This window comes from Lagenorhynchus albirostris, chromosome 1 (genome assembly GCF_949774975.1).
Source record: "Lagenorhynchus albirostris chromosome 1, mLagAlb1.1, whole genome shotgun sequence".
Classification (NCBI taxonomy): domain Eukaryota; kingdom Metazoa; phylum Chordata; class Mammalia; order Artiodactyla; family Delphinidae; genus Lagenorhynchus; species Lagenorhynchus albirostris.
Genome location: NC_083095.1, coordinates 157488832 through 157507190, shown reverse-complemented (window position 1 = coordinate 157507190; position 18359 = coordinate 157488832). Strand labels below are relative to the sequence as shown.

General features: G+C 40.4%; 1 protein-coding gene across 6 annotated transcripts in view; it reads right to left on the bottom strand.

The window, feature by feature from the left end:
• Nucleotides 1-13233, bottom strand: part of TJP1 (tight junction protein 1) — a 119414-nt gene extending 106181 nt beyond the window's left edge. For 3 of the 6 annotated variants that reach the window (XM_060156818.1, XM_060156825.1, XM_060156843.1), the window contains exon 1: nt 13037-13222. In XM_060156818.1, coding sequence (XP_060012801.1) covers nt 13037-13063 — 27 coding nt within the window. In that variant the 5' untranslated portion in view covers nt 13064-13222. Of the gene's footprint in view, nt 1-13036 lie in introns of all 6 variants that reach the window. The other 3 variants (XM_060156810.1, XM_060156833.1, XR_009541949.1) reach the window with 2 other exon arrangements.
• Between the last annotated feature and the right edge of the window lie 5126 nt (nt 13234-18359).

Below are 18359 nucleotides of genomic sequence, written 5' to 3'. Positions count from 1 at the left end.
GAAAAACACTCAGCTAAGTAACTGTGGAAAACACTATTCTGACTGGATACTGTAATGTTAAAGACACAAAGAACTGTACACAAACACTGTACTCGAGTTAAGTCAATCTGTTTCTCAGAAGGATAGGATGGGTTAACAATCTGCTAACTACTGGACAGGTACATGAGGATTAAACAAATAACTGAATATACTGTAGACAATGAGCTGATTTCTCACTGTCAGAGAAAGAAGTTACAAGAAAGAGTGAAGGCTAGAATGAAGAGTGCTGGATAGGAATCATGGCGTCCATATAAACCCATGGTTTAAAACATACACATACAGATAACTAGATACATGAGGAAGAAGAGGCAGCTCTTCCTTACAAAGGAATGTGGAAGAAATGAGAGAAATACAAGATCACTATTTTAGGGAAAAAACATCGTAATAACTGCTGCAGGCAAGATCAAAGAGCATAACCAGTGGGCAAAAGTTTGAAGAGAAACAATCTCAAAGTATCTTGCCCAAGATATTTATCAATTACAAAGGGAAAAACAGTAAGTACCTCACCAAATGTTCAAGGTTATCACACCAGTAATAAAACATAAATATCACATACCCTTTCCTAATCTGATGCATAACCTCAATCCAATCATGAGACAACATCAGACAAACCCAAATGGAAACATTCTAAAAAATAACTGACCGGCGTTCACTGAAAGTGTCCAAGTCATAAAAGACAGGAGAAGACTGAGAAACCCGGAAGGGCTGTCAGAGTTAAAATGATAATATATTGGATATATGCACAAATAAAATATTAAAATTATTTTCACCTGTTAAACTTTTTGATGTGGTTAACAAAATTTAAATCATGTTATGTGGCTCATATGATATTTCTATTAGACAGAACTGCACTGGCTCTAATCACCAATTTTCAGGAAGTACAGAGAGCAAGAAACATTGTAACTATGACAGGGAAAATCCAGACCAAGAAATTGCATAGGACAAACAATTCTGTTCTTCACCAATAAAACTGCACCGTGGGTGGCGAGGCCAGGGCCAGAGCCAGATGGGAGAATCCTACAGTCTAAAAGACTTAGGATGGGCTTCCCTGGTGGTGCAGTGGTTGAGAGTCCGCCTGCTGATGCAGGGGACACGGGTTCGTGCCCCGGTCCGGGAGGATCCCACGTGCCGCGGAGCGGCTGGGCCCGTGAGCCATGGCCGCTGAGCCTGCGCGTCCAGAGCCTGTGCTCCACAACGGGAGAGGCCACAACAGTGAGAGGCCCGCGTAGCGCAAAAAAAAAAAAAAAAAATCTTAAAAAAAAAAAGACTTAGGAGACACACCAAACAAGCACAATGGGAGGACTTTATTTGGATCCTGTTTTTTCTTAAATATATTGAAAACAGAAGTTGATACTTAAGATAATTAGAAACTCCATTGACTAAATGGTGGATTTTTTAATTTACAATTTGTTTTTAAAGTGTGATAATAGTAATATAGTTATTTTTTTTAAAAGAGTTCTTATCTTTTAGAGATATATACTCAAATATTAGATGAAAAGACATGTCTGGTGTTTGCTTCAGAATAACGGGGGAGAAAGAATACAATGGGTAGAAGTATAGATGGAACAAGACTGGCCGTAAACTGACAACTGGAGCTGTGAGGCTAGCATGGGGATTCATTACACGCCTCGTATACTTCTGTATGGGCTCGAACTTTTTCCACTTAAAAAAAAGGAAGGCAATTGAGGGGACTACAAGTTAATTATTGAATCTAGAAAAGACCCAAACTAAGAATCCTACGACCAAGATGCCAGGCCATTATGCAAAGTTTCCATGGGCTGGCTCCTCAGCAGCTGCCTCCCCTTCCAGGAAAGATAAGTGCAGCAGGTCCTGGAGATGCACTAGGACCTTCTGGGAGTTTCTTGGCTGAATGTAACCTGGTCTATTACCAGTAAGTGAGCAACAGAGTGAAAACAGTGCCTCTGGTCCAGGAGGGACGTCAGATTTTAATCAAATAAGCAGCAGACAAATAAGTACAAGTTGTTGTACAGTGAAATACAGGTAAAGCACAGGGAGCTTAAAGCAGAGTTCTGAACTGTCTTCTGGGCTCAGGACAAGGTTCTCGAGGTTTAGTATTGGGACATGGCTATCTGAGGAAGACAGGTCCTCAGAGCTCTGCCTGCTCTGGCTGGGGAACAAGGCGGGCAGGTTGCAGCCGCAGCAAAATGCGGGAAGGACCTGTGGGAAGGACCTGTGGGACCAGACTTGGCAGTTCAGGGAATTACAATCATCTTCACCAGCCTCAACACTGACTTGACCAGAGGCACAAAGGAAAAGCATCTCAAAGTGAAAGGACCAGTTCAGATGTATATACCAAGACTCTGAGAATAGCTACAAGGAAAATTCCTGGTGGTGAAGGTTCTAAGACTTGGGATGGTTTTCAGAAGAGGCTCCACAGCGACTCACTGACTTGCACAGTCCTGAGATGGTTAAGCAGATTACCTCCATCAACACTGAGCCAGGAGTCAGGGCTGAAGTCACCACTGTAAATGCTGAAATCAACTTTTAATAAGTTGATAAGCACTTGTCAAAAAAAAAAAAATTGGCACAGATGCTGGGTGAATGAGGGACAGAAGTGGGGAAGCTTTCCAGGTAGAGAAAACAGCATGTGCAAGAGCCCTGGCGTAGGAAAGCACTTTCCACGTTAATTCAAACAATACTTGAGTTTATTATAAGCTAGACACTCTGTTAAGCTCTGCGATGACCCGACACACCAAGATGACCTTTGTTCTCATGGAGCTTACAGTCTAATGACAGAAATGGATGATCAAAAAATGTCACAACTGAATATATTACCACAGGCTTAAATAAATACTACAAAGAAAAGAATGAGTGCCGTGAGAGGAACTCAAAGACAAACCTGGCAGGAAGTTCAGTACCCGCTAGGAACTAAAATGAGGACAGCACAGGTTGAGAACAGAGACCAAGAGGGGGGAAAAGATGCAAGGTGAGGCTAGAGCAGTAGGTAGGGGTCAAATAATCCTGTAGCAGTTTACTGATCATATTATGGATTTTGGTCTTTTACTTCTGAAGTCAATTAAGAAGCCTAGGAGTTTTAGAATGAGCATGTGTACTGGGGCACAGGGAAAGAGGGGGTACTAATCAAACTTGAATTTTGAGACGATCGTTTCAAAAAGACAGACTGTAAGGGACAAGAAGGGGTATGATACTACTTAGGAGGCTATTACAGGAGTACAAAGAGAAGAACAGAATGTGTGTATGTGTGTATGTATCTGTTTTGGAGGGAGGGGGGATGTAAATGGTAGAAAGTACCCATGGAACGAGTGGAAAGATATGAGGTGCTCAGGAGTTAAGAACTGAACAGAATCTGCTAATCGGTCAGGTCATTCACCCTACCAGATATGTAGCCCAACTGAACCAGGTACACTGGAGTAGGAGTAGTCTTTAGTCTCTATTCCCTAATTCGTCAGACAAAAGAGTGCCTCTCTTACTTAATACTACCGTAATAAAATTTTCAAAAGTATCTCGGGAGCTCAAGGACTTTCTCTGACACCACAACACATCTTGCTGGTCTGGGACTCAACTAACCCTTTGTCCAGTATCAAATACATACATACATACCTAAATATGTAAAGTAAGTAAATGTTTTAAGAGTGCACATTCACAGAAATACCATAATTCCTATACACCTCTTCCCTGATATTAAGGTGGGCTTCACTTAAAATGTTTTTATTAAAAGATACAGCCAACATAACAGCTCACCCTGTTCTGGGCACTGTGCTGAGTGTACAACCACCCTGAGACGGGTCTCTGAGTGTACTGTGATCATCTGAGCTGTACAGATGACAACACAGTATTAACTGGTAGACTCAAGATGCAGATTCCAGAGCCTAAACTCACGTAATAAAGTAACAAAGACTTAGGGTTATTCAATGATAAAACTTTTCAGTTCTTATGTTGCTTGACCTCTCTCTGTGCAGGGTCTGGCCTACCAACAGGCAGGTCCCTCTCTGGAAACTCTCTATTCCCTTGCTGGCCTTTCTCTTGTGTCACTACACTCAGACCACATTCAAATGAAGAGCTTGTATTCATCAAAAGACCATTAAGAGAACTACCACATTGGAAAATATACCTACAATATATATAATCAACTAGCTTTTATCCAAAAAAAAAAAAATACAAAGCAAATCAATAAGAAGATAATCCCAAAGAAAAATAGACAATAGACTCAAACAGGGCATAAACATGCAAAGTTGCTCAACTTCATCTAGTCAAAAAATGCAAATTAAAATCTCCAATGAGATTCACTAAAGACCAATCAGAAAGGGCTAAAAGTATCTGCTAATACCAAGTATTGGTCAAAATGCAGAGCAACAGAAACCCTCATTCACTGATGATGACAAGTGTAACTTGGTATCATCTCTTTGCAGAAGACATCGTCTACTGAAAGTGAAGACACACTAAACAATCCAGCAGCAATTCCGTCCCCAAATACATCTTAGAGAAAAACGTGCACATGTTCACTGAGATGAACAAGTGTTCATCTTAATAGTGGAAGCATTATTCTTAATAGCGGAAGCATTATTCTTAATAGCCCAAAGTAGTAAACAACCCAAATGCCCATCAATGGTAAAATAAATAAACTGTAGTACATTCACACAATAAAATACTAAACAGCAATGAAGATGAATGAATTCATGATGCAACAACACACGAATTTTAAAAACATAAAGTCAGAATAGTGGCTGTCTTGGGGAAAGAATGGTGCTGGCAGGAAGATCCTAACGCATGGGCCTTACTGTCGGGACAGTGGCTCACTGGCAGGATAAGGTTATCAGGTAGAGGGCAATGAAGGAAGCTGAAGAGCTGCCAATATTCTACTCCTTGACCTGGGTGGTGTTTACATGGGTGTTCACTTTGTGATAATTCATTAATGTACATGTGCTTTCTGCTCTTTTACATAGGTGTTACGTTTCACAATAAAAAGGTATAAAAAATGAAGTCAGCTCCCAACAAGTAAATCAAGGTAATTTACATAAAATCTGGATTTACAACCAGTTCTGGAAAAAAACGGGAAGATCCAGCCTGCTGTCTTCACCCCCAGCAACAATCAGCTGGGGCGGGGCAATCTTGGCCTCCTTCAGAGGAGCTCGTGCTCTCTGACCCCACAGCACCCTCTCTTCCTGCTCTCAGGAGTCACGACTCGCCTAACACCTAACACCATTCCATACTCGGTCTCCTTGACACTCCTTACAGCACATGAACGTAAAAGCATGCGCATGTGTGAATTATAAAGCCTAGAAGCAAGTGTGTCATTAGCCAGAGCAGTAAATTTAACCTCAGATTCCTCACCTACGAAACAGAGGTCACCAGAGTACCTACCACAATTGTTAAGACCAGATGAGACAATGCACATAAAACAGCTAGCTTAGTATCGTCACAGAATCAGCACTCAGTATTAGGAGGCTATTGTTTATTATTAATACACATTTCTCATATTTACAACTAGGATGTAAATCTGCTTGCCATGGCCAGAGTCTTCTGACTTTACAGGAAATACAGCATCAAAATATGGGTTGGTATATGTTTAATTAAATACTCCAACATGTATCACTGTTTAAAAAAGAAAAACAATAGGGACTTGCTGGTGGTGCAGTGGTTAAGAATCTGCCTGCCAATGCAGGGAACACGGGTTCGAGCCCTGGTCTGGGAAGATCCCACATGTCTCAGAGCAACTAAGCCCATGCACCACAACTACTAAGCCTGCGCTCTAGAGCCCACGAGCCACAACTACTGAAGCCCATGCACCTAGAGCCCGTGCTCCGCAACAAGAGAAGCCACCGCAATGAGAAGCCCGCACCATAGTGAAGAGTAGCCCCCGCTCGCTACAACTCACGCAGCAACAAAGACCCAACACAGCCAAAAATAAATAAATAAATTTATTTTAAAAGAAAAACAGTAAATAAATCTTCCAAAGTTCCTTTACATGACACCACTGGGAAAGATTTCTTACAATTATACTTTGAAAAGTACACTTGTGTTTACTCGTTTTTGCCGAACCACAAATTTCTCCCTATCAGGGCTTTCACTGGTCTGATCAGCGTCAGGTAAATAGATACCTATGAAAATACACTTTAAGATAATGGATTTTAAGACCTCAGTCATAAAAAGCCCTCAAAATTAAAACTGACTTTTCAAGGTAAACATCATATGAACATCAAAAGCAGCTCCCTATTTTTCACATAGCTGTTAGTGTCCCAACGCCTAGCCAATACACTTATCTAATTCTTGCCCCTCAGACAAGTATACAACATTTTCCCCCCAAAACCCACAGAAGTCTAATTCAAACTACTTTTTCCAGAAGCCAATCTGACAGTAAGCCCTCCTAAAATGGAAGACTACGAATTTCACCCACGAATATAATGACAGCTAATGAACTAGTCACCCACGATGTCCATCGTCTCACAGACACAACACTGAGCAAGAGAAGCCATATACAAGAGTCCACACCAGAAGATCCTGTTTGTGTAAAGTTCACAGGCAAAACCAGTGTTACGGAATGCGTAAGTGGTAAAATTACACAGAAAAACTAGAAAATAAGTAATCTAGAAGACAAGATACTTATAATCTTTGGGGAAAGCAAGTTATGATCCAGAAATGGCCTGTTAGGGATTCTAGGTGCTCATCATCATTTTATTTACAGTATTTTATTTGTTGCTTTCTGCCCACACCATTAAAATGGTCCACAAGTACAGCATAGCGATATGTTCACTGCTCTATTTCTAGCACCTAGAACAGTGCCTGGTTCATACTAGGCCAGCAGTGAGTATCTGTTAAATATAGAATACAGCTTCAAAAATCCAAATTGTTACATATTTAACAACTGGCTAGACCCTAAGTATAATAGTAACAGCCAGCTTACTGTCCATTTTCCATGTCAGTATATTCAAGGAGTTATAAGTATGTAAATAAATTCTAATTACTTTACAATTCTTAACCTTCTTCTCTATTTAGACGTTTACCAAATGCGTGAATGTATCCAGATTCAACTGAAACTTTTTTTTTTAATTAACAAGGGAAAATGCAGAAACTCATGTGTTACAGTAAGCCCAGGCTCTAGATGGGATTCTACCACCTTCCCCAACCAAAAAAGCACAGCAGAGTGCTATGCTCTTATAAGATGACCTGAAGTGTGCTCATATTTAAGAATAAAAACTCAAATTCTTTGGATCTTAAAAATGAATTACACATTTCACAACAGATTATTACAATACAGGGTAGCTAAAACCTATAAGCCTTTAGAGGACAGGGATCCAAATCAAAGTGTGCTCAATAAATACTTGCTGAACTAACAAAAAGAAACTCATTACTGATAACCTCCTGAATTTTAGCATTAGGTACTGAATTAAGAGATCATAAATTAAGTTTAATTCAGTTATCAAAAACTGTGTACAAACCCAAAAGATTACTAGCAACAATTCGAAAGAGTGAAAATTCCTAAAATAACCAAGAAAAAAATGAACTTTCACTCTTTGGGAATGTACACTATTTTAAAAAAAAACAAAAAAAAATACTTCAGCAAATCAAAAAAAAATTTTTTAATCAAGCCAGGAATATGCTAATCTTATGTTCCTAATTAGCATCCCTGCAAAGTAATATTCATTCCAGTTTTCACCTCTCTTCTGGGCATGATAAACTAGAATGAGGTCACTCACCAATCAACTCACTTCCCAGCATTCTACCAGCATGAAAGAGTTAAGACTGTTCTAATATATACTGAAATGCACCTACAACACAAATTAAAACATACCTTTTGATCTATCCCAAAGTTAAGGGCTTTCTGTGATTCAGTATCAACACTACATATGTAACAGGGTATTTTGTGGTATGAATTTTGGAAACATTGGTTTCCTCATATTAAAACAGTACTCTGTGGGATAGTCGATCATTCAGAGTCCATTATTTTCACACATTTTTAGGATATAACATGAAATTCCCTACCCATGAACTCATCGCACACTTCTCATTATTAAGAATGTATCTGTTTAGGAAGGCACGGAAATCAAGCACCTGGCTAACCCATAAAGAAGCAACCTGAAGCCACTCTTCTCTGCAATAAATAAATTAGGAAGCACTCTAGGTCAGCAGTAGCAAAAGGCCTATTTTTATTGCTGGCTTATATTAGAAATACTATACTGAAACAGACCAATTTTAGATTAAATTCAAAACTTGGTAAACTGTTCTAACGTGTCTCTTTCTACAAGATTAAAAGTTAAGCTAAGGAGGTTTTTCAAGATTGTCTTTCAAAATTCAGAGATACAAAGCAAGTTCTAGTCAAATATTTCAGAAATATCATACTAGACATAAACTATCTTTTAATCTTATTTAACATTTGATCAAAAACTCTACAAATAAAAAATAACTCTGCTTGTCCCATGGCTGGTCTCCAGCCCTACCACGCTCCATCAGTGCTCGATCCTGAGTGCGTGATTGGCATGGAGCCTGCAGTGAGCTGTGGCTGGGCGGCCAGGGACCAGTGGCACCACACGTGGATTTACAGCCGGACTCGTGGTCTTTCATTAGATTGAATTTTTATCATGTCAGAACTATGTCAATAAACAGAATTACACTTCCAATTTTGTCACCAAAATTATTATTTTTAATGACACTTTCCTTAGCAGCTTCGTAATGTCTTGTTTATACTCAGTTTTATTCTTAGAACTGTACTGAGTTTACATTTGGTCTCTAAATAGAGAAAAGATTAAAGAGCAAGTAAAAGTCAAAGCCAGTACATTGTTACCAGGATTGGAAAAAAAAAAAAAAAAAGCAGTGAAACTACTGTAATCTTTCTCCTTCAAACCAAACAGGAAACAGTACTATATATACTACATTACAGCTCTCAAAGCCACAGATTGGTTTTAACCTCATTATTTGTTGGTGTGGATGGCTGACCTCCACTATCACTCACTAGTGGGTAAGCACTGTAGATCTGAAAAGTACCTGTCTAATGGAGCTGTCCTAAAATGAACTTAAGAGTTATAAATGCAGTCAGGATTATCAACCAAGCACATAAATGACAGGTTTAACCAGAAGCATCTACCATGTCAAACACACTAACATAAAAAATTAAGTCTTTACCTTAAATACTATAAAAATATTTCTAGTGAAAAACATTGTACAAATTTGGCAGGTAAAGAAAAATATTACTACAGTGAAGCCCAATAAACGTTGGCACACACAATTAGTGAATTCTCATAAAGCACAGTGAGTTTTTAATTTACCTTTAAAGCAGTATGAAGCGAATACCAATCACTAAGTACCAAAATTAAAACTACGTCATAACAGCCACTGAGGACACAATTCCTATCTATAAGGACTAATTTTGTAATTAGTTTTGTTCATTTAGCTTTATTCTACAGTTTTTAACTTTCAAATGTTAAGCTGTTAAGGAAAGTTCATTGTGCCTTATTTGATAACTATAAATCAATTCCTAAGAAGTGCTGTAAATAATTTCCATACTAAACTACATTATAATTTTAAAAATAATCAACCAGGTGAAAAAAATTCTGTTCCTGAGACAAAATGGAAACTTTTAAGCAGCAAAATCAAATAAGCATACAGTACAATGTTACATTTTATTGCTTCCTCTGAAGTGAAACAGCTTAAAAATCCAGAAGCCACTGTACTTGCTTCAGCCACTTTCTGTGATTCAACAAATGGAAATGTTCCCAATTATTCATATCATTTTCTTACATAACTAAACAATTCCTTGGTGAGACAGAGAACCGCCCTCAAATTCCTGTTTTCAACTTTTGAATCATTTCATATCAGGTACACTAGTTAATTCTGTTTGCAAATTCAGATGTACATCTGAACTTTTCCTTTATTACTTAAGTTAATATCATGCACTGAGAAGCCCTTTCCAATTTAAGTATTTATTTTTTAAAAGCATCCTATACTTTCTTCTAGTATTTTATGATTTATCTTCTTTGCACTTTTTCAAACATTTCATTTGGACTTTTTTTTTGGGGGGGGGGCCTAAAAATTTCTTTTTTTTTTTTAAGAGGATAACCAACAGTCCCAGCACTATTTATTGAATAATCCATCCTTTCTCCAGTAATCTTCCATGTTATTTTTATCATGCAGTCTCAATTCTCCCTCTTGCTGGCTAGGTGAATTTAGGCAAGTTACTTTATCTTTCTCTGTTTCAATCTCCTCATCCATAAACTGGGGAATAACAGTAGTACTCACTTCATATACTGAGAACTACATCAGTTAATTCATGTTAAGCACTTAGAACAATAGCTGACACACATTAAATGCTGACGATCATAATCACTAAAACCTCATAAACACACAGATGTTTCTGGACTCTGTGATTCCAATGTCTATTCTTGAGCTAAAAGACTGCCTCAAATTACTTTGAATTTATAACACATTAGGTTTTCTAATAAAGTATTCTTTTTCCAAAAATTTCATGGCTATCATCCATTTATTTTATCAGATAAACTTTCTCATCAGTATGTCAAGTTTTCTACAATACTGCACTGGAATTCTATTTGGAATTGTGTTAACATTTATACACCAACTCTAGGAAATTTGGTATATTCTACAAGAGTCACTCTTCCCCAGTCAGAGAGTATATTTTCTCATCTCATTTACTGAGGTTTTATGTCCTTTAAAATTAGGTAAGTTACCAACAATTGTTGTATTTATTCCTAGGTACAACCGTTTTGGAGAAAGATTTAGTGGCGTATATCAGAATTTTAAATGCACATACCCTTTGACCCAGAAATTCCACTTTTAAGAATATGACATACAGTAATACTATATAAATGCAGATATAAAAATATATGGCTACTTATTACAATAAAATCCTGGAAACAAATTAAATGTCTATCAGTAAGGCAATAATGACCTGCAACATATTCATGGGATGGAAGAATATTCAACCATTACAAAGAATATAGAATCAAAGGTACTGGTTTCGAGAAGAGTTCTACAAACTATTATGCTAAAAGCAATAAAAGCAAGCTGCAAAATTAATGTCTTCACTTTTTAACTGGGAAGTGGAGGAAACAAAAATATACATACAGCATTGAGTACACAGCCTGGTTCTTATTAAGCATTTTAATCACCTTACAAAATTAAACGTGACTTGGTTGGTTAAATACTATTTCATTTCATCTATCTTTTACAGCCTGCCTTGCTCTACATAAGATTTAATGGTGGCCCCATAACACAGCATTTCAGAAAAGTAAGCTTTCAACTGACATTCTACTCATAAATATTTAAGAATGCAAACGTCCCTAAAATGTAGTGTTTAACTAGGGATATTTTTCAATATGCCATAAAATCTCAACACCATGATTCAGGAGAAAATGTATGACTCCTTCTAAATCATCATTTTACCATGGCAATCTATTGAAAACTTACTTCTCTTCATACATGAAATAACCTTTTTAGAGTGTGTGGTCTTGTATATTAAGTGCCAGAGATCACAGTGCAGGAACACAGTGACATTCTCTGTAATACGGCAACAAAGCCTTTCCTCCCAAGAAAAGTAAATAATGAAAGCTTATTTTAAAATCATGCAAAATTCTGCCTTTTATTCTAAATCTTTAGATTGTGCTTAATCAGTGTATGGTCAAAAAGGTACACATGAAAGTTTTCTTGTACACATGCAAGTTTTCTTAAAGAGAGAACACTAAATTCCTTAGAAGAATTTATTCACTACTAAATGTATCCGCTAACTTCTGCCAGCCAGAAAACAAGGTCTTGAGATCAGAAACTCCAGGGCCTTATTATACCTGGTCCGAGATACTATGAATAAACATTTCAAACAGAAAAACAAACAAAAAAAATCAAACCAGTACCTGCGTAAGCACTTTGATACTGTTTGAAGTAATGAATTGATTTTTAAGGGAGAAGATTTTTACTCTTCACATTTCTGTATTCCCGCAATCGTTTAAAAGAGCAGGTACTATTTTATGGTGAAAAAGGTTAAAATGTACAAAAGGAGAGGAGAATATTAACTGATTTTTAAGAACTTCAGGGAACTTCCTTGGTGGTTCAGTGGTTAAGAATCTGCCTACCAATGCAGGGGACACGGGTTTGAGCCCTGGTCCGGGAAGATCCCGGGAAGATGCCGCGGAGCAACTAAGCCCGTGGGTCACAACTACTGAGCCTGCGCTCTAGAGCCTGCAAGCCACAACTACTGAGCCCACGTGCCTAGAGCCTGTGCTCCCTAACCAGAGAATCCACCGCAATGAGAAGCCCGCGCACCGCAACAAAGACCCAATGCAGTCAAAAATTTAAAAAAATAAATAAATGTATTTAAAAAAAAAGAACTTCAGCTTTTTGATGTCATATACGAATTGGTTTGAAAGCACTGAGAAAATGGCATAATACTTCAAAGCACATGGAAAAATTGATAGGAAAAAGTGTTACTTTTTTGAGGAAACCACACGTCTTTGCCAATTTTTATTGTTTAGAGTTCATCTAATTGTCCATTTTTAAGGTTATTTTGTGGTACTTCTGAAAGTTTAATTCAAACTAAACTATTAAAAACTGTTAAGAGATTAGTTTTTTCAATGTTTCCGTAAGTAAATAAAAGAGTTAAAACAACAAAAATCCAGCCTACTCCACACGGGCTGAGTGTTTGCCGTCCCAATGTCTTGTCGCGGGCGCGCGCATACCAGCGACAGTGACATCAGATCGAAACCACACGGTTTCGCCAGGGACCAACCACTCCCGCAAAGACAGCAGCCGCCGCCCACCGGGGTGGCTCCGGCCCGACCTCCGCTCCCCGCGCCCGGCTTCCCGGCGGGACCTGTTGCGCGTTCCCGCCCGCCCTGCTCCCTCCCCGAGCAGGCATGAGCCGGGGACTGCCAGCGACGCCGCCGCGATGCACCTGCCTGGGCCCCAGCCGTCCCCACCCCCAGCCAGCCGCCCGCTCCTCGGGCCCCGGCCCGGCAGCCAGCCCGCGGGAGGAGGGAGACGGGCCCCCGGCGGGACGGGCCCCCGAAGCGCTCACCTTGGCGGCCGCGGCCCTGGCGGACATCTTGTCTCTCCGGTGCCACAAGACGCTCCTCGGACCCGAGACTCCTCGCCGCCAGCCACCGGCTCCTCACGCAGCTGCCCAGATAAACATCTCCCGGGAGCGAGCGGGGCGGGGGCGCCGGAGAGGCCCGGCCCACGGGGAGGGGACTCAACTAGGACAAAAGTCCGCGCCGCGCCAGCCCCGCCCGGGGCTCCCCGCGGGGCGCGCCCGGCCGGCACCTCCCTCCGAGCGCGGCGGCCGCAGCCCCGCCACCGGCACGGGCCCGCCCGCTCAACGCGCGGCAGCACCGAGCCCTCCGCGGCCCGCCCGCCGTCTCCCTGCGAGCCGCTTCCGCATGTAACTTCCCAGGAACGAGCCGCAACGACGGGACGTGGCGTCGGCGGGCTGAGCCGGCGCCGGCAACCACGGACGGCCACGCAAACCTGCCAACCCGACCCGGCCCACTGAGCATGCCCGGCCGGGGGGCGGGGCCAGGGCAAGGGCAGGGCCAAGCGCGGGAGGCGGGGCCGAGGCGGGGGTGGGGCCACGAGGGCGAGGGCGAGGGGCGAGCGGCTGGTCAGCTTCCTGTCCGGACGCGACCCTTGTTGCGGAAGGAAAAGCCCAGTTTCCGAAGTAGCTTGGAGACGGAGTTTCCTGTTTGTTCGCATCACGGGTCCGGCGGAAAGCGGCCCCCAGGAGCGAGCCTCCGTGTATCCAGCCTTTGCGACTTGAACAGAGACACACCTGGCCGCGGCCCCCGCCGCTCGCCTGCCTAGGCCTCGCTGTGAAGTGCGTCCTGGCTGTCGTTGTGGACGGATCGACTGCCCCGCGGACACTGGTCACGGTCACCAGGGGGCTCACGCACACGAGGCCTCGATATAGACCCAACACCCCCTTCTCCAGCCAGTACAGAGAGGGATCCCAAAAGCATATTTTTGGCATAAAAAATGTTGAAATTCTTAGTGGCGAGAGAAGGGGAGGCGCCCAGCAGAAAAGGCTGCGAGGACGTTCGGTCCACGGTCCGGCTGATCAGCCCGCAGTGCAAACGCCCTCGCTAGACACCAAGGAGTATTTAAGAAACCTTTCCCGCCCTCATTATTCTACACTCTGTAAAATGTAAAGCTCTTCACAAATGTCAGGAATTCTTAGTAACATTAAATGGTAAGCTCCTTAAAAGTACCTAGTATAGTGCCATAAAAGGTACACGAGAAACAGAAAAAAGCAGAAACATCAGGTTTTAAACGATGATTTTCTCTAGAATTCAAACTGTATGAAAAGACCTAATTTACCGTAACCAAGAAATATCTGTATATCATACATAAATATCAATTAAAATTTCAAAGTAAAATACCATACATTTTGCAACCTGAAGCTATGGAACTAGAAAAAAACATTCTGCAAATCAAACCCTTATTCTTTCCTTTTTTTTCCCCATGCACAGAAATGGTTACAGTCTCTTTTGTTTTAAAGTCATGTTGGATGTAACTTTTGTTTTTGGACAAAGTATTATTTATTCTTTTAGGAACTGTAATTAAAATTTCCTTATGAACAAATGCTATTTTTTTTAAATTGTAGTGATATTTTTTTATTTGAAAAGGTGGCTGTGGAAGACCTTCCACATTATCTTTATTAGTCTTCCCATTTAATAAGATGTGCAATCAGCATGACCTGCCTAGAACTAGACATCGTACCTTTAACAGACCTAAACCTAGAAATGTTATCTACAAATGCACTGAGACCTTTCCTCTTTCCTCATTTGTCACTCTTCATCAAGCCTACCGTATATAAGTTAAATGCTAGATTACATAATGATCTGTCAAAGATCTAATACATCTGATGGCAATTTTAGTTTATTTTCCTTTTGGCATGGTTTTAAAAATAATGAAATCAAGCAAGAAATTTAACCTTGAGAATACTATGCTTTAAAAATTACGTTGATAAAAATATTTCAAAGAATAATAGTATACTTTAAATTTTTTTCAATGGTAGTTATAATATCTAAATTAAGCTGTACGAATGGGAGAAAATATCTGCAAATGAAGCAACTGACAAAGGATCAATCTCCAAAATTTACAAGCAGCTCATGCAGCTCAATATCAAAAAACCAAACAACCCAATCCAAAAATGGGCAGAAGACCTAAATAGACATTTCTCCAAAGAAGATATACAGAGTGCCAACAAACACATGAAAGGATGCTCAACATCACTAATCATCAGAGAAATGCAAATCCAAACTACAATGAGGTATCACCTCACACCAGTCAGAATGGCCATCATCAAAAAATCTGCAAACAATAAATGCTGGAGAGGGTGTGGAGAAAAAGGAACCCTCTTGCACTGTTGGTGGGAATGTAAATTAATACAGCCACTATGGAGAACAGTACGGAGGTTCTTTAAAAAACTAAAAATAAAACTACCATACGACCCAGAAATCCCACTACTGGGCATATACCCTGAGAAAACCATAATTCAAAGAGTCATGTACCGCAATGTTCATTGCAGCTCTATTTACAATAGCCAGGACATGGAAGCAACCTAAGTGTCCATCGACAGATGAATGGATAAATAAGATGTGGCACATATATACAATGGAATATTACTCAGCCATAAAAAGAAACAAAATTGAGTTATTTGTAGTGAGGTGGATGGACCTAGAGTCTGTCATACAGAGTGAAGTAAGTCAGAAAGAGAAAAACAAATACCGGATGCTAACACATATATATGGAATCTTAAAAAAAAAAAACGGTTCTGAAGAACCTAGGGGTAGGACAGGAATAAAGACGCAGATGTAGAGAATGGCCTTGGGAACACGGGAAGGGGGAAGGGTAAGCTGGGACGAAGTGAGAGAGTGGCATGGACATATATACACTACCAAATGTGGAATAGCTAGCTAGTGGGAAGCAGCCACAAAGTACAGAGAGATCAGCTCGGTGCTTTGTGACCACCTAGAGGGGTGGGATAGGGAGGATGGCAGGGAGATGCAAGAGGAAGGAGATAATGGGGATACATGTGTATGTATAGCTGACTCACTTTGTTATAAAGCAGAAACTAACACACCATTGTAAAGCAATTACTCCTATAAAGATGTTAAAAAATTAATTAAGCTGTACAATTTTTTTTAATGTATCTCCTTTTCTCTAAAGAATCAAGAGAAAGTTTTTGTCATTTGTAAAAATAAAGGTAAAAGTTAGTTGTCAAGAATTAAAAGCACATATCCATTCCTACAGTTTATTTCCGGGGAGATGGTTTGATAAGAAGTGGAAAGCATAAAGCATAATCTCAGATAGTTGCCCCTTTAACAATGAAGAGTTTATCCTTTCAACATCAAAAAAAGGTTCACATTATACCACAACTTTAATGCCTACATATGGATGTGATTATAGCTCCTCTAGATCAATTATATGGGAAGAAATACAAGCAAATTTGAGATTCTCATTTAGAATTACAATAAAGTTTAACCAAGAATCTCTTTCGATAGCACAGACTATTTCTAATCATCTAATGCAAACTGAACAGGAAACTAAAAAACCACAACACTTTCAAAGACAACTTCCTGTGGGACTTTTGGTGTCTGTGGCTCAGAATGAAAAAACAGCATGTATGCGAAATCTTTATAAATCTTAGAACCATTTATTAAAACAGCTTTGACCAAATGAACAACTATAACCACACCCACATTTTACATATGTATATTTATCTTTCTATTACCAAAAAAATCCTTAGAAAAACATAGCTATTTTTAGTATGAGCTGTGAATTTACACATGAACTATAAAGGGGAAGTATGGCACTGTGGCAGAAAGTGAGACAGTCTTGATAATGTCACAAAAGAGACATATATACAAAATACTGGAATTAGGAGAACTTTATCAGAGCACTGTAACAACAAAATAAAATAAGTAGTCCTAATCTCACTCTTATGCCATATTTTTAAACATTCTATAAACTGTTTCCAAGTTTTCCTCTGCCGATAAGAGTCATATAACACTGTTAAATAGGAAAAAGTTTTTTAAGGCTCATAAAGTTTCTAGATTTCAAAGACCAGTAAAATTTCACAAAAACAAAAGAAACAAAAAAACCCACTTTAGGGGTACAATACAGAATGACCAACTTTTAATCTTATTTTATTTTGCAAAGTAAAGAACATTTAAAAACAAACATTATGAACTGTACACACTTAAAGATGTTTAAAATGGTACATTTTATATAGATTTTTGCCAGAATAAAAAAAAATACCAAAAGAATGCTACTTATCACCAACATCATTTCGTTTTTTTAAAGAACGTAGAAACACTAAAAACAAGTCATTTTTTATTCAGTTCAAAATAAAGAACAGTCCTTCCTAAGAAGAGTTCCTCCTAAGGAAGAGTGGCGCCATCCTTCCTCTGACCATGGCAAGGTAGAGCTTTCTCTTTTTAGGGTCGTGAATGTCACACAACCAGGCTGACTAGAAAGTTCATAATTCCGTGGAATCCATGACTCCAGCTGGACTGGAAGGAGCAGTCTGCCCCTCCTTCACAGCTCCTGTTTCCCACTTCTACACTCTCCTAATGACCCCTCAAAGACCTCCTCCCCAGCCCAAGCAGATAATCCATAGAGAAAACAGAAATTGAGGAATGGAAACTCCCTTCCCTTCCTGCCAAATATGACACACCTATCCTAACATTGGCTTTTCTTCTCTTTCCCTCCCCCCTGGGCAGGGAATCCCATCTGGGGGCCTGGCCCTATCAGCCAAGTTCTCTGGCCATCATCTTTGTCCTCTCTCAGCTAAAGGATTCTACCTCTCAGAATTCAAGCTTCTCCTAGTTTCTCCCGTCTTAAAAACGGAGGGAAAAAACAAAAACAAAAGCCCCTGACTCCACCCAGGCTACCTTCAAAGGTGTGCCAGCAGTGCAGCTGTACAACCCGGCGCTCAGAAGCCCCTGCACTTGGGGTTTAATGCTCTGAATCTGAATGATTTTCGCTTTGGATTTGTATTTTGTAAGTGAAGGTGGATAGAGCGCACGCTGGGGTCCTGTGGTCTCAGCTCACACTGGTCCTGGCTCCTGTGGCCTCTGGGGCGGGGCTCCAGGCTGCCTGCTCCCAGGACTCCTGAAGACTGGCCTGTTCCTCCCTCCCTGACAGGGATGGGCGAGGGCTGGGTACCACAGCATCCTGGGTGGGGCAAGAGTCCAGACAGGCAGTGCTGTTTCCCACCTTGGTAGGGGGAGCCTCTCTCTCAGCTCCCACTCGGGTACCAAGCCTTCGCGGCCTGGAGGTTTAAGGATCCCTGGTGGTTGCCGTCTGCTGTGGGCTGCAGCAGCAGGCCAGGAGCTCAA